The sequence below is a fragment of the Syngnathus floridae genome, chromosome 1, assembly GCF_059516105.1.
Source record: "Syngnathus floridae isolate MCC-2025c chromosome 1, RoL_Sflo_1.0, whole genome shotgun sequence".
In the NCBI taxonomy this organism is placed as follows: domain Eukaryota; kingdom Metazoa; phylum Chordata; class Actinopteri; order Syngnathiformes; family Syngnathidae; genus Syngnathus; species Syngnathus floridae.
In genome coordinates this window covers 6,410,827-6,425,219 of record NC_142413.1, presented here as the reverse complement: position 1 = coordinate 6,425,219, position 14,393 = coordinate 6,410,827, and the positions used below count along the sequence as shown (strand labels likewise).

The window sequence follows — 14,393 nt, the reverse complement described above, 5'->3', positions numbered from 1 at the left end:
AAACCACAGAAACATTTCATATTTTACATTTAAGAACATCAACAAATTTATTTCAATTTAATAAATATGTTGGAAAACCAATTTTGTCCCGCCCCGGTTCAAATCTGAATCATTCGATGGCTCAACTGAGACACAGAAAGACGAGCTGTTCCTCTTCTTAACAAACGGACTTTTCCGAGCACACAAGCGACAAACGCTTCCAATCAAAACATTGAGGGAGCAACTCACGAGTGCAGCCATATTTTGGTCAGAATGACCGCTTCTCTGTTGTGGCTTCACCAGTTTGTTCATTTGACCATATGGTTTTCCTACTACCATAAGATGAGGCCCGAGCCATGCTCAAAATGGCTGCTTCAAACTAAATGGCTTACTTCCACTCCAATTATAATCTTTGAAAACTTTTCATGCACCCAGTTTTGATCATCAATTTCGTGCAGTCATTTTAATATTTCATTTTTACCGAAAAAACGGTTACATCCCAAGTCAAAACATGAGCTTTATGTCCACTATACACACACACACACACACACACACACGCACATACAAGCGTGCACACACACGCACACACACAAAACGAGGTCAATGAAAGTGTTTTATCGCCCTTGCGGCACCACTGTCAGTCGCCATCTTGCTGAAATATTAACACAGATGAAAAATCCATGTCATGTGACCTGTGAGGACACCAGCGTCCATAAATTTGTTTCAAAGTCAAACTTCCTCCAACAGAAACATCTCTGTGCTTTGCATGTGTGTATGTATGACAGGCAATGGTTGTTGGTGCTGTTTTACATTTCAAGTCCAAATATGAACAAGTCCACTTACAATGTAATTATTGCGTACGTGTGTGTGTGTGTGTGTGTGTGTGTGTATTCTGCGCCTGTACAAACATGGCAGCAAACCAACGGCGGGGTCTTGCGCCGCCATGTTGACTTCAACCTCTAAACAACACCGCACTTGTTTGTTGGACTTTTATTATTTATGGGATTTATTTGCCTTCAGGTCACAGCGGACTTTTGGCAAACACCAACACAAGCACATGCACACAAACACCAACGCACCCACACTCACACACTGGGTCGGGCGCTTTAATATCCTGCTGCAAGTCGGTGTCTAATTCCACAGGCGGGCCGAAGGAAGGAGTCTGGATTACTTTGATGGCCAATTACTCTCCCTGTCAGCGTGTGCGCATCCCTGCAGGCACTTTCCCTGTGAGTGCGTGTGTGTGAGGGAGAGAGAGCAGGACAATGGTGGTCCATTTAAAGGGGAAGGATGGTAGAAGAGAGACAAAAGTGTGGCAAGCTGTGATTGGGCCGTGGATGGCGTGACTCAAGGTCGGCGAGCTGGCGGAAAAAAGTGCCTTTGTCGTTACGGTCGGGGACGTAAACACAACAAAGAACAAAAAGTAGATGGCCAGCACAAATGGAAATGAAAGGACAAGATACCGCGGTTATGAAACTCAGACAGAACCTATAAAGCTTTTCAGAATCCAGAACGTACCACTATAACCCCGATAAAACCCAACAGAACAAACAATTGTTTGTTTCACCTCAAGACTCCACATAGGCCTGTTTAACCCAGGTACAACATGCAGAACCCAAAACCTAGAGATCCAAAAGCTCTTTACAATCCTCATACAACCTCCGGTTCTACATAAACCAGATTGAACCTTGGTAGATTCCACATAGTGCTAGCTAAAGAGAAGAATCCAGATAGTACAACTCATTAAAACCAGAGAAAAATAAACATAACCAAAATAGATCTGAAGAACTACGTGATGCCAATTGAAAACGTTGATCACTAAAACACAAATAGTACCTGTATAACCTGGATAGAACGTGCAGAATTTTTACATTCCAGATGGAACGTGTAGTTTTATGAAAGCCAGATGGAAGCCACAGAAAACACATGGAACCAACATAACCTAGTTGGACAGAACCTTACGACAACTTGATTGACTAAACAAACAAATTGAGTCATGGGAACAATTTAACTCATAAGCCAAGCTACGGCTGAATTTCATTTTAGCCACCAACGTACAACAAATTAAGAGCAAAGATTCAGCGCCTGCGGATATTTCAGAGGACGTGAACAAACAAACAAAAGAAACAAACAAACACAAAAAGTTTAAGTTGAGCTTGTTAAAGCAAGAAACCAAGGTCTGAATTTGGGACTTAATGAGGATTCTGCTGCTTCATTAAATATTCATGGTACTGGTGTGCTGGAGAATTTACCTTTATTAAGCTAATACCCGTATTTACTGGACAAGCCAACAAGCTCTCAGGCTGAGAGAAAATAAAAGGCATCATCGAAACTTGAAAGCCTGCCTCATTTTCAGTCCTGCTTCTAGAAACTTCTTCATCAAGTTGCTGAATCCTCACAAGGACGCAGTAAAAGATGCTCTTTGTCGCCGCTAATCAATTAAAAAAATTCAAAACATTCTTTTTCTTCCTGGGAGACTTAATGAAGTCACATTTGTGACGCTGACATGCGAAGAACGCAATCGCCGTGCGGCGCATTTTATTGTTGCGGTTGATTCGACGTGACAGCAAACACTTCAAGCTGCTTTATTCCTTCACACTTTGTCACACTGAAACACTCATAGATGCTAATGTTGTGATACACTCCGTCAATCGAGAGTAGTAAAGACGCAGACTGAAAAAAAGGTCAGTTTCGAGCGCTTTGTAATTTCATGCTACTTACATCATGTAACAATGGTAAGCGGTACTAACCCTTGTGGAACTCCACAAAATATTCTGTAGAATCTTAGTCATGTGATGGCGTCATTCTCTAAGTTACTGTAGTGTGAGCATGGCACTGATCCTTGTGGTACTCCAAAGACCAGGAAGTTTATCCCGTCTTATCTTGAGTTTTTCTCAATCCAAAAGTATGATGATCAAAAAAGAAGATTTTTGTGACACTCGTTGGTCAACCGAGTGCGTTATCAGAACCTGGTCTCAACCCCAGAGACTTTTCCAGTAGCTTAGCCACCCTCAATACCGGCAGACAGAAACATTTCTAGAATTACGAATTATTTTGACAAGCGTGTCTGATGACTTTGACGAGAGCGTCGAGTTCCATGTGCCCAAAAACATAAACCACAAGTATTCACAGTCGGAATGCTTGCGAAATGAAACGACAGTGCGACAATGTCAAGTGTCCTGCTGGGGTCGGTCCTCAAGATGACAAAACCAAACGGTCAAATATTTGAATTCAACGCAACACGTATTCTGACAATATTGCCCCTTCAATCAGGCCCAGTTTCAATTTCGAGCTTCGGCAAGCGTCGTTAGCCATGCAGTCAGTGCACACAAAAGAAAAGTGGTTTTGGGCATACGTCTCTTTTTTTTGTTGTTGTTTGGATAAGACTTGGCTCTCTTTCTTTGTTGACAGTTAACAGAAGCACATTTGTTTGAGTCCACGTTCACACAATATGATGGTCGATTTGGATTTTTTTTGTTAAATCTAGTTGTTGACATTACAAACAAACAAATACAACCGTAACAAAATGCATCCGGCGAGTAATACGCATGCTCTCAAAACACGACATCATGTGACACAGAGTATTTAGGGATGAAAATAAAATCGAAGCCAAGCCTTTTTTTTTTTTTTTGGGAATGAAATCATTCAACTTCAGTTTCTTGTGGCCTTCCATCTTCTGTCCGCTTTTGGCGTCTGTTTATCCAAACGATTGTGACATTTGCTGCCTTTTGATGAAGTAGTAGAGGTCAGATACATGAAAAATAGTTTTTTCCATTTTTCTTTTAATGAGTGTCAGGGATGATTACGAGCGGCGTGCTTCTTCCCGACTTCCTGTTTGAAGACCAAGCTTGATGCTTTCTTTTTTTTTCTCATTCTGCTGTCAATCAGATTCTGTCGCTTCACTTCCTTCACTGCCACTCCACCGCTCGTTTAACTTCATTAGTATGAGACGTGTGTGTTTGTGTGTGTTTATGCAGTTGTGAGTCAACACATTAAGCCGCAGATAAACAAAGCACAGAATGAGGAAAGATGGCCACGGCGGCCTTCTTAGTTTAATGAAGTGTCCACTTTACAAGGGCGAGTAGTTTGAAAATCGGAAATCTACCGGGAGTGTTTGGGAGCAAAAAAGTCCCTTCCTGTCGCCGCACGACCACTTGGACCTTGTAGCGATCCCAACGTACGTTTTTGATGTGTTAAAATAGCGCCGCTATGGGAGCTGTGTGTCCCACAGCTGCTTGCGCTGCTTTTTAACATTTTTGTCATAGCGATTTGTTTTGGCAGCTTGCAATAGTTTCAAAGCGGGTCTGTGACACCCAAAGGAGAATTGTGGAAGCGTTTTGCGGCATGTTGTCAGCCTGTGATGAACGCTTGTGTGAGTGTGTTTGAATGTGTCTGTTAAAATATTTGCACGAGTGTGTGTGTGTGTGTTTTTTTTAAGGAAGCGTGTTGATTACGTGCTGTTATCTTGGTTCTGCGTGGACAGATATTTTACATCTGATGAATGTGCGTGTTTGAATTCATTTGTGTGTGTGTGTGTGTGTGTGTATAACCTAATGAATTGCATTGACACTTTGCTCAAAGCAGTTTTGTGCAGACAGACATTTTATCTCCCGTGTGCATGTGTGTGTGTGTGTGTGCAATTTAATGAAGTGTGTTGATGCTGTGCTGTTAGCTTGATGCCTTGAATCATCTTGACAGGAAAGAAGATGCATCACGGCAGCTGAGTGCGCACACACGCACTTTGCACACGCATCCAGGTTGAGTCACAGTCACGGTTTATATTGAAATGTCATATGAAGGAAGGTAAGGCAATGTGTGTTTTTGCCGAGGGCGCGCTGTTGTAAACATGTCATCTCCCTGAGAGCAGAGCAGAGCAAAGCAGGAACGCCATTGATAATCCTGCTTATGTGACTTCAACGACTGGCGCCATTCCTCAATACTTGCGCATCATTTGGCTTCCATTTTACATGTTTTATTTCACATATTTTCTAGCTGAGGTTTTGTTTGTTGACTGCGATCAGAAGCCCTTTTGTTGGTAAAAGGGCCAAATTCATTTCATGTTCTTCAGAGAAAAAAAACAGCACTGTGGGAATCCAAAAGAAACCCAAGAACGCAGGTTTTTCATTCTGAATACATACAAGCCACTATTTCATCTATTTACATTTTTAAAAAGTTTGAGATCTTCGGAGCCAAGCTATGGTTTTTATTTGAAATGCTTACTGGGGATGAGTTATGAATGTATATTTGGGGCTTTAACTATATATGTACAATACTGTACACACACACACACACGGGAGCTTTTTTTTTTTAAGCCCATAGCAAAGGTCATCATGAAACCTTTGGGGGTTTTTTTTTGCAGAATTTTCTTTTTTGTTAGGGTCCAAACTATTTCCCAAAAAACCTTTTGTAATAGGACAAATCAGGGTACGACATTGGGCCATTTTGAGTGGTGGCCCGAAGATTTTACAACACAGTAACTTGAAATGATTTCATATTTACTATATTTATACTGAATTGAGCATGTGAGTACTTCTATATCATTTATTACTTTGCATGTAATGTCTTTTTGGGCAGGATAAAACACTATATGTAAAATACACTACAATAAAATAGCCTATGAATACAAGCTGAAGTATTTAGATGCAGTAAGTTACGTGGTGGCTTGACACCGCGGCATACTGGTCATGGTGCCACCATTAAATTCAGAGTCAAGCAAAAACGTCAGGAATATTTACTGGAAAGTCGTCACAATGTGAAAGTGAATTTGATCTTTTTATGAATAACGCCCAAAAAAAAATCACAGAAAAGAAAACGGCCGTAGTCCTTCTCGCATACATCGACATCAAAACTCAAGGAAGGAAACACACATGATTGCAATTGTTATGATAATTATTGAAGCGAAAATAATAATTGGAAGAAAAGGACATTGCATCACCACCATGGTAGAGGAATAATAATAATAATAATAATTAAAAGAAGACCTTTTTGGGGGAGAAAGAAAGAGGAAAGTACCTTTCTTGTGAGTAGCTTCATTTTTGGAGCCTTTGGGGTCTAATAAAAAAAAGATGACAATTAAACACAACACAAATTGTTTGTTGATTTTTTTTTTCTTTCTATTCGAGACTAACAAGAGCTGAGCAACTACTCGTTGTTTATCCTGCTTGAGGAAAACAACGCGACTATCGGGGGAGGGGGGGGGGGCGCCATGGCACGCTGCCGAGAAGGAAGAAGGGACAGGGAAAGTTGGGGCGAGGAGGGGGAGTTTACGTTGGCAGCAAGGGTGGAGGGTGTGGCAACATACTGTGAAGGCAGTAGCAGCAGGGCAGGGCAAAGGGGAGGATGCACAAGTGTAAAGGAAAAAAAAAACTGCCAGTGCAGCGGCCATGGAGAAGATGACGAAGAGGAAGAGGGAGGAAGGTGCCGGAGGTCAAACAAGCAAAATGCACGTATCTTGTGAAATGCACTACTTACTTCATAGAGAGTGATGATGCAAGGGGGCGGGGCGGGCTCACAATGCATCAAGACTACATGTCAAAATGGCTTTCTTATTTTTTGGCGTCGCAGACAGCAAGTGAAGTCACACCGCCGTCTCAATGTTGCCATGACAACCAAAAACATAGTATACGCTTGTCCATCCATGCACGAATCCACGGCCAACCAGCAAAATATGGCGTCACGTACTTCGTGTTTGTTCATTCACGGCAACAAAGTCAATTTGGCTACGATACACTTTTTTCACCAATTACCACAATAATGACCAATATTAAAATAAAATTGCATAGTAGGCCAAAGTGTTCATTCACATTGTGACCTAAACACTTCTGGATGTTTTCAAATACTAAAGATAGTAAAAGTAAGAAATTACCTTAATATGCTCAAATCTACAAAATACTTCCTAAAAGTGATCTAAATACGACTTAGTTTTTATTTTATTGATCTTTTTTTTTTAATAGTTATCCAGTTTGATATTTAAATGATGTAACTTCTACACAGAGCACAAGAACAGAAGGTTAGCAACTTCCATCGTGAGCTGAAATGACATTCGTCAGACAAAAACACTTTTCAGACTCGGCAGGGATGTCGAAAGCTCACAGTTTGGTCCAGGATAAACACAGCAACCGATGCAATATTCTCTTTTGTATTATTTCTGTGAGATACTGGATCCGTTTTTTTGAAGGAGCAATCCTAAGGCATGAATAAAGATTCTAAGCCTGAGCACTTTCTTGAAGAAAAGGCCAAAAATAAACGCAAGCACGCAATCACACAAGAATTGCTGTTTGCCACAAGTGAGGCTGTCACTCAACCTGTAAACTGGCTAACTGTTAGTCACTTAACAGCCAGCCAATTCTCCTCCCTCGTTGGCTCTTCCTTGTTTTTCTACAGACGTTTTCATATGATTTATTTGGGAAAACCACAACGATAATCAATCGGTTGTTGGATGTCTTCGACACATTTGCTTGGAGCCGTGTTGTCATGGTTCAAAGTAAGGCAGGATAAAAGATGGACTTGGGGTGAATTGTTCTCTGCATTTTGCACTCTGTCGACTTTTACCTCCGCGCACGGCCCGGCGCTCGTGTCACACTAAGCCCCGGCTTAAGTCGAGGCTTAAAATCGGGATTAAAAGTGAGCCAGAGGCAGATCTTGCCCCGGGCTGTCCCGGCATCACGCTAGCTGACATTCCACGTGTGCACACTTCTGCTACTGCTGCCGTTATCCCTACGCTAAGAAATGAGTGAGGGTGATTAGCATCTGGGTGTGGATAAGCACAGCTAGTGTTAGCATTAGCACTGAGTCTGATAAAGATTGCATTTGCTACAGGTATGTCAGGATTCCATATGGGCACTAATGTATTAACGTCGCACTAGCTGCCATGTGGATATGCATACTCACACTGAACCCTCTTGGATGCAAAAGGAATACATTCATTAATGGTTTTCCTTTTTTTTTTTTTTGTTTGGGATTTTTTATTTGATTGAAAGTACATTGAATATAAAAAAATTCAACATTTAAAAAAAGGGTTCCAACAAATGACCAGTTTTCTTTTTCATTAATTTCTAAAATAGATTTTTCATTGTGTTTTCTGATGGGTAAATGTAACTGGGGTCAGATTGACCTGTTTGAAAGCCTTTTTATAAAGCAAACAAGGAAGCTTTCGTTATCGAGAGCGTTTACTGCGTCAGGTGTTTCACATAGATAAAAGTACCATTTTTGAAAGCATTTATAATCAAATGACATAATAAACAAAAAAAAACCCCAGATATTTAAAAGCAACGTAATGGGAATATAGGACTAAAAAAATAGGAATAAAAAATTTATTTTGAAAATTGAAACCAACAGTGATTAGTTTTAATGTGAGAATCAATGATTGTATGGGTTATTCCAATCAATAAATCAAATACAGTTTTATTTCCATTACGTAAACTGAAAAAAATCCAACTAATTATTAACCAAATATGTTTGTTTAGTTGGTATTGTTAAAGACAACTAAAGAATCATTTATCTACATCACACAAGAATGGTCACTAAATTCCAATGTAAAAGTGTATGTTTGCAACGGTTTCATTTTAAATAAATACAAATGTTAAATCAGTCTGGTTTTATGAAGGAATCAAAGAATTCTTACTTTTGAGAGGCTGAAATTACAAGATTTAGACAACCTTTAGTTTAAAAATATCTCGAAACAATTAATCATAAAAATACAAGCCGGTTAATTTGATTATCGGTTTGTTGTCCATTAATTTTGACACCGCGAGTTCTTGTCATGTTTCGCCATTCTTCCATCATCTCCCACTTCTTCATCATGCTCTTTCCAATCTTTCTGTTATCTTATCTTCATATATTTTTTTTAGTCTTTCTGAGTTCCTGTCTTTCCCATCCCCTGTCTTCCCATTTGCCTGTCTCCCTATTCCTTTCCTGTCTGCCTGTTCTTGCCACCTTCCACCGTGTCCCAAACTGACATTTGGGAATTTCCACGTGACACCCAAAGCGTGAGCTAAGCTAAAAGCATCTAAACTTGTACTTGGTCAGCATGCCATTCGCACGCTACCTTACTCCCGCACCGTACAACACTTCCCCCAACCCCAAGCTCATTACTGCAACTCCATTCGTAGCATTAAGCAGCCATTAAGCAAGTGCTGATTGCAGCAAATCAACGTCAGTGCTGACAGATCATAAAGCACAGCCTACCTGGAGACATTCAAACACAACCGGTTTAGTTAGCATGTTAGCTGACTCTTTGATTTGATAACTCCTGGGTGCCACTGCTGCTTGCTGACACCTGGTGTTAGCCCATGAAGGTCATATAAAGCATTTTAACCATTGTATAGAGCATTTTTTAGCAGAAGTAGCTCATTTAGTATCATTTAACCTAACTGGGGGAAAAAAATACAAAAAAATGAAAAGAAATACAAAAAAATATATAGAAATACAAAACAAGAAACTAAATGTTAAAAAGGTTCAATGAATACTATTTGAAGAAACAGATTAAAACTAAGGAGTCAAACTCATTTCCAACACAGGGTTGCAGACTTTGGAACTTTCTAATAATAGGTTAGTTACCAGAGGACCTGAAGATCCACAAGTGTTGATATGAAAAAGAACTGCGAGATATAAGGGGCCTAGACCATGAAGGGCGTTATAAATCAATCAAAGTCTCACAACCTCAAAATTGATTCTGCCACATACAGTTTCTAAAACCGGCAAACTTTTCCAATTCAGGGAAACACTGAACTGGTTACAAACAACCTTCTCTGAAATTGTACTTGAAAGACGAAAAATACTCGACCTTGCAGTGTCTACATTATTTCTTTTCAGAAGGCGGGGCTGACAACAGCCGTATGAAATCAACACAGAAAGCGTGCCGTCTTAAAAAAACAATATTTGTGTTTGTATTTCTGTAGCGTCACTGTGTGTGTGTGTGTGTGTGTGTGTGCGTGTTTTTCTGTGTGCGCGGGCACCCATTGGCGGTTGTCTGCAACTTGCGTGTCATCGACATTTGAGCCGAGCTGCACTAGTTTTCCTTATTTAACTGTTAAACACATGCACACACACACACACACACACACACACACACACACACACGCACGCACAAACACAAAAAGTGCATGATGAACTAGCAAGTGTGAGCCGTCACGCTCGGCTGCCGACACGAGACAGGGCGTGGGCATTCAGGTCATCTCGTCACAATTATCTTTTAAATGATCCCTGAGACGAATATCGACTCCTCCTCCTTGAACGCGTTGCTAACATCAAACGCTTTCATTCGTTACACTCATAATTGAGGGTGAGGCGCTAACGTGTAAATGCTAAAAGTGCCCTAGTTTGGTGGCGCAATGTGACTCGTTCACTGTGGGAATCAAACATATTTATCTAAAGCGACCACTAGCTAGCTGATCCTAAGAAAGTTAGAATCTGTACCAAATTAAGTTGTTACCCCCCATTGTGGCTCAGAAAGTTAGCATTAAACTACTGGCTAAAACAGTGAATTGTAATTTCAGGAAAATAGCTTAACTGGGTCATGGATTGTGTGTTTCAGCCAAACAATCTTAGAAAACCCAACAAGTTTAGTAGTCAGCCAATTTTTGTCGGCTGATATTAACACGATTGTCATTACTGGCTGGAGTTATTTCAATAGTAATGAACAAATAATAAAATACATCCGTGACTGCCAAGTGAAAAAGTGGAGCTGCTTGTTGATTCTTCTTCGCAATTCGTACTTGTGTTGCTAAAGTGTCAAACCTGTGACATGTGTCTTAAAGGCGCGAGCGTCCATTCAGGGAAGGGGGATCGCTTTGTTTGTCATCATCACCAGAGTAAAAAAAACAAAAAAAAAAACAAGCAATCAGGATAGCATGTGGCTACAAGCAATGTAGCCAGCTAGCATCAGAGGCGGGAAAAAAAACATCCTGCGAGCCAGGTGCAAAAGAGGGAAGGAGAAAGGCAGGGGGAAAGTGGGGGCGGGTGTCTAAAGATCAGACATTTTGTCTTTCATTTACCTTTGTTCCACACTGAAAGTTGAGAACAAGCACATGAGATGATTAAACAGATTGTTAGCATTAGCATTAGTCAGTCAGGGGTGTCACCGTTCGCTAATCGGGATTTCCCGACCATTGAGTCGAGATTACTAAAGGATTGCTGTGCTCCTTATGGACTCCCGCTAGCTTCTGTTAGCTCATGAACGACTCATATCTGATGTCATGATTCAAAGTGGAACGACATGATCTGGAACCTTCCCGTCAAGTAGAACAACATGATCTAGGAGCTGGATTAGGCGGAAGAAAACCATTTTGGATTAGGGTAGAAAGACATTGTCTTGGAGCCTAATTTAATGTGGAATGAAATAATCTGGGAAAGTCCTTTAAAGTGGGATAAAATCATACAGGATTTTGACTTGTGATGCAAAAGCCAATCTCTGAGAACTTGCTAAGTGAAGTTGATTTGAGGTGGAAGAACAGTAACTGTGAATCTGTCTGAATCTGGTGGAGCCACATTATCTGGAAAGACACAAAAACTCATGTTATGTAGGCTCAACTTCAAAAGTGAGGACACAATAAGGGTGCTGTCCTAGCTAGCGGGAGTCCAGCAACCTGTAGCATGTGTCCTTTGTGGCTCTTCTTTGTAGTGCAGCACCAAAGCTTCACATTTGTCAATTTAAAATGGCGATGACACCTCTGCAGACTTAAATGGTTCAGTCTCAATTTAAAGGCTGTGTTCGGAATCAACCATTCATTCCCAACTCACTTGATCAATTGTTTTCTATACAGTAGTAGATATAAGGTCTACCCCAAAAAAATCTGTAGTGATTAAGACAGGAATGATAACTTTTTCGTGCATTTTAAGAATTTAATCTTGCTAACTATTTAGTTAACCCAAAAAAACAACAACCTTGCACTGAAACCCTGACTAGCAATCAGGGAGCGATTCCGAACACATCCAAAGTGACAAATACAAACCTTTTGTGGCGACTATTTTTGCTAAACTGTTCAAAGTGTGGTTTTAGACTTCCGACGCTTCCACCAAACGCAGTCACAACTGACATTGGCGTCACCAAAAGGCTTCTTCTGGGCGGACCGCTCCTACCTTTAAAGTTGGGTCTGATCCTGGCGTCGTAACCCGACACTTTGCCCATCAGCTTGTCTAGGAATTCGGATGGTGGCATCGGCGATGCGGCTTTCCGGGCAGCCGCTTCCTTGGATGCCGCCAGGCTGCCAGACACAAAAGACAATTCAAATTAATTAATAAATGAATGCGTGTGTGTGTGTGTGTGCTTGTGCACACTAGAGCTTGCAAATAACAATAATTAAAAGCTGTCTAATTGGCTCCAGGGACACAACAAGCATCAGCAATTAATTAACATAGGACTCGTTTACATTCAATGTCAAAGTTGTTGGAACAAGAATAAACGTTGACTTGATAACGCAGTTCAGTGTTTGTGCCATCACCCCACCTTTTTTTTTTGCAGTCGTATGGTCTGTATATTCTACTGGCAGCACCAAATTTCACATAGCGCACTTTCAGTGTAGTACCATGCAATGCCATAACAGGTCAGGTGGCAGCACCGAGCTCAACTGCAGTTAATTAAGAGCATGAATACACAAAAAAGTCAAATTCAAAACAATTCTTCCTGATCAACACTTAATACAAGATTTCCACAAAAATACGGGGACATTATTTTTAAAAATACTTGACATCCTCAAACATCCGGGCGCTAAACCGTGAGGATACAGGGTTGGACAGTAATTCGTTACAACTCTGTCTACGGGGAACTTTCTGGCTTGTCACTTGTGCTTGCCGCCAGCGTTCCAGAGATGGAGCAAAGCGCTGGATGATGTCACAGACGCCGGCCAAGGCGGGACACTAAATAAGTCCAGAGAGGTCGGGACTGACCCGTGAAGGCCTAACTGGGCGGCGCTGCTGATTACATCATCGCTCGCTTGAAACAAGACACTGAAACAACTCCTTCAGCTTGCTTGAACCAGCGCAACCGCACTCGTGCTGGCCCCGCTATATTTATAATAAACCTTATATGATCGAGAATTATTTCCTATTTAGTGGCTTTCAGAAATGCGCAGAGCAGAAAAATGTCTCGTCCATTCAAATAGAGAAAAGCAAAGATTTGTGGATGAAGAGCAAGAGTGTATTTATTAATGAAATTCATATGGAGCTAGGATAAACTCATTATGACTCAACTGTCCAAAAACAACAACCATTTGACAAGACTCCATCTTTCTAAACTGCCGCAGAAAAATATCTCAGATTTAGTGGGGAAACTAACAAACACCACGTTCTATGTTTTTATTTCATTTGGGAGGTTGCAAACGCCATGAAACGGAAGGTCAACACAGCGCCGGAATGAAAGCAGACCTCGGTTGCTTCGAAGCCTTGTAAGCCGAAGCCCTTGCCGTCGCTTCCTGTTCTCTCGCTCTTATGATCAAAGTTCCGCTTGCTGTGATTATTCCGGATCAATGGCAACGAGAAGAAACTCGGTGTGTGTATGAGTGTGTGTGCGTAATGTGCAGGCGGCGAGCGGCAAGTGGGAGGCCTGCGCTAAGGCCGGCCTGAAATCATTAGCGCTAAGTGTTGCTCATTATGTTCCTCTGAAGACCTCAACTCCTAATTGGCCTCATCTTGCCAAACAACCCCCCTCGTCCCTCAGAGACACTTGCTCATCACGCCGGTCCCACATGACATTCAAACATGTACACACCAGAACCAGGGTCATTTTTTTACAGCGGTTTATCAGAAATGCAAATTTGAGTAATTGATAAAACGGACATTTTTCTTTTCGTTACAAGTCGTTTAAAAAAAAATCCATCCCTCTATTCAAAACTCATTTTAGCGATCACTAAAAAGACTCACACAATGATGCTTCTACACCTGAAGTCTATTTAGGATTTTGCTGAGAGTGTTCTTTTCCAACTCTTATTCCCGCCATTCTAACACACCAGTGCATGTTTGGATTTGTTTTGTCGCCTACCATCTATCGAACCATGTACGTCCGAGAAATTAAGTGTCTCACGCTTGATCATTGCCTCACAGCGATCACACAAGCGTCACCAGCACATTTGCAGCCGGTGGGGCTTGTTTACCACTACATACGTAGCACTACATACTTTCCACATCATAGGATAATCAGTCTTACAAAAAGAAAACACACACACACACACTACACCAGAGTTAATCTTAACCGTATTCACTACCCCCTCTTAACACATAGTACCACAACACCTCATCATCACTCTTAACACACTCCATACCACTGGATAATTGCCATGAACACTTCCCTGAATAATCACAATTAATACAAACCAAACCGCTAGAGAATCACTGTTGCCATCCTGCAAACCACAGAACAATCAGTCTTAACACATACCAAACTGAAGGAACGTCAATTTAGATAATCATCACTGCACACC

At 41.1% G+C, this 14,393-nt stretch overlaps 1 protein-coding gene across 4 annotated transcripts in view; it reads right to left on the bottom strand.

The window, feature by feature from the left end:
- glra1 (glycine receptor, alpha 1) overlaps nt 1–14,393 on the bottom strand; it is a 69,834-nt gene that overhangs the window by 15,814 nt on the left and 39,627 nt on the right. For 2 of the 4 annotated variants that reach the window (XM_088382791.1, XM_088382706.1), the window contains 2 exons: nt 12,058–12,182; nt 5,992–6,030 (listed from right to left, as the gene is read on the bottom strand). In XM_088382791.1, the coding sequence (XP_088238917.1) occupies nt 5,992–6,030; nt 12,058–12,182 (164 nt within the window). Of the gene's footprint in view, nt 1–5,991; nt 6,031–10,973; nt 12,009–12,057; nt 12,183–14,393 lie in introns of those variants that run through there. The other 2 variants (XM_088382951.1, XM_088382870.1) reach the window with 2 other exon arrangements.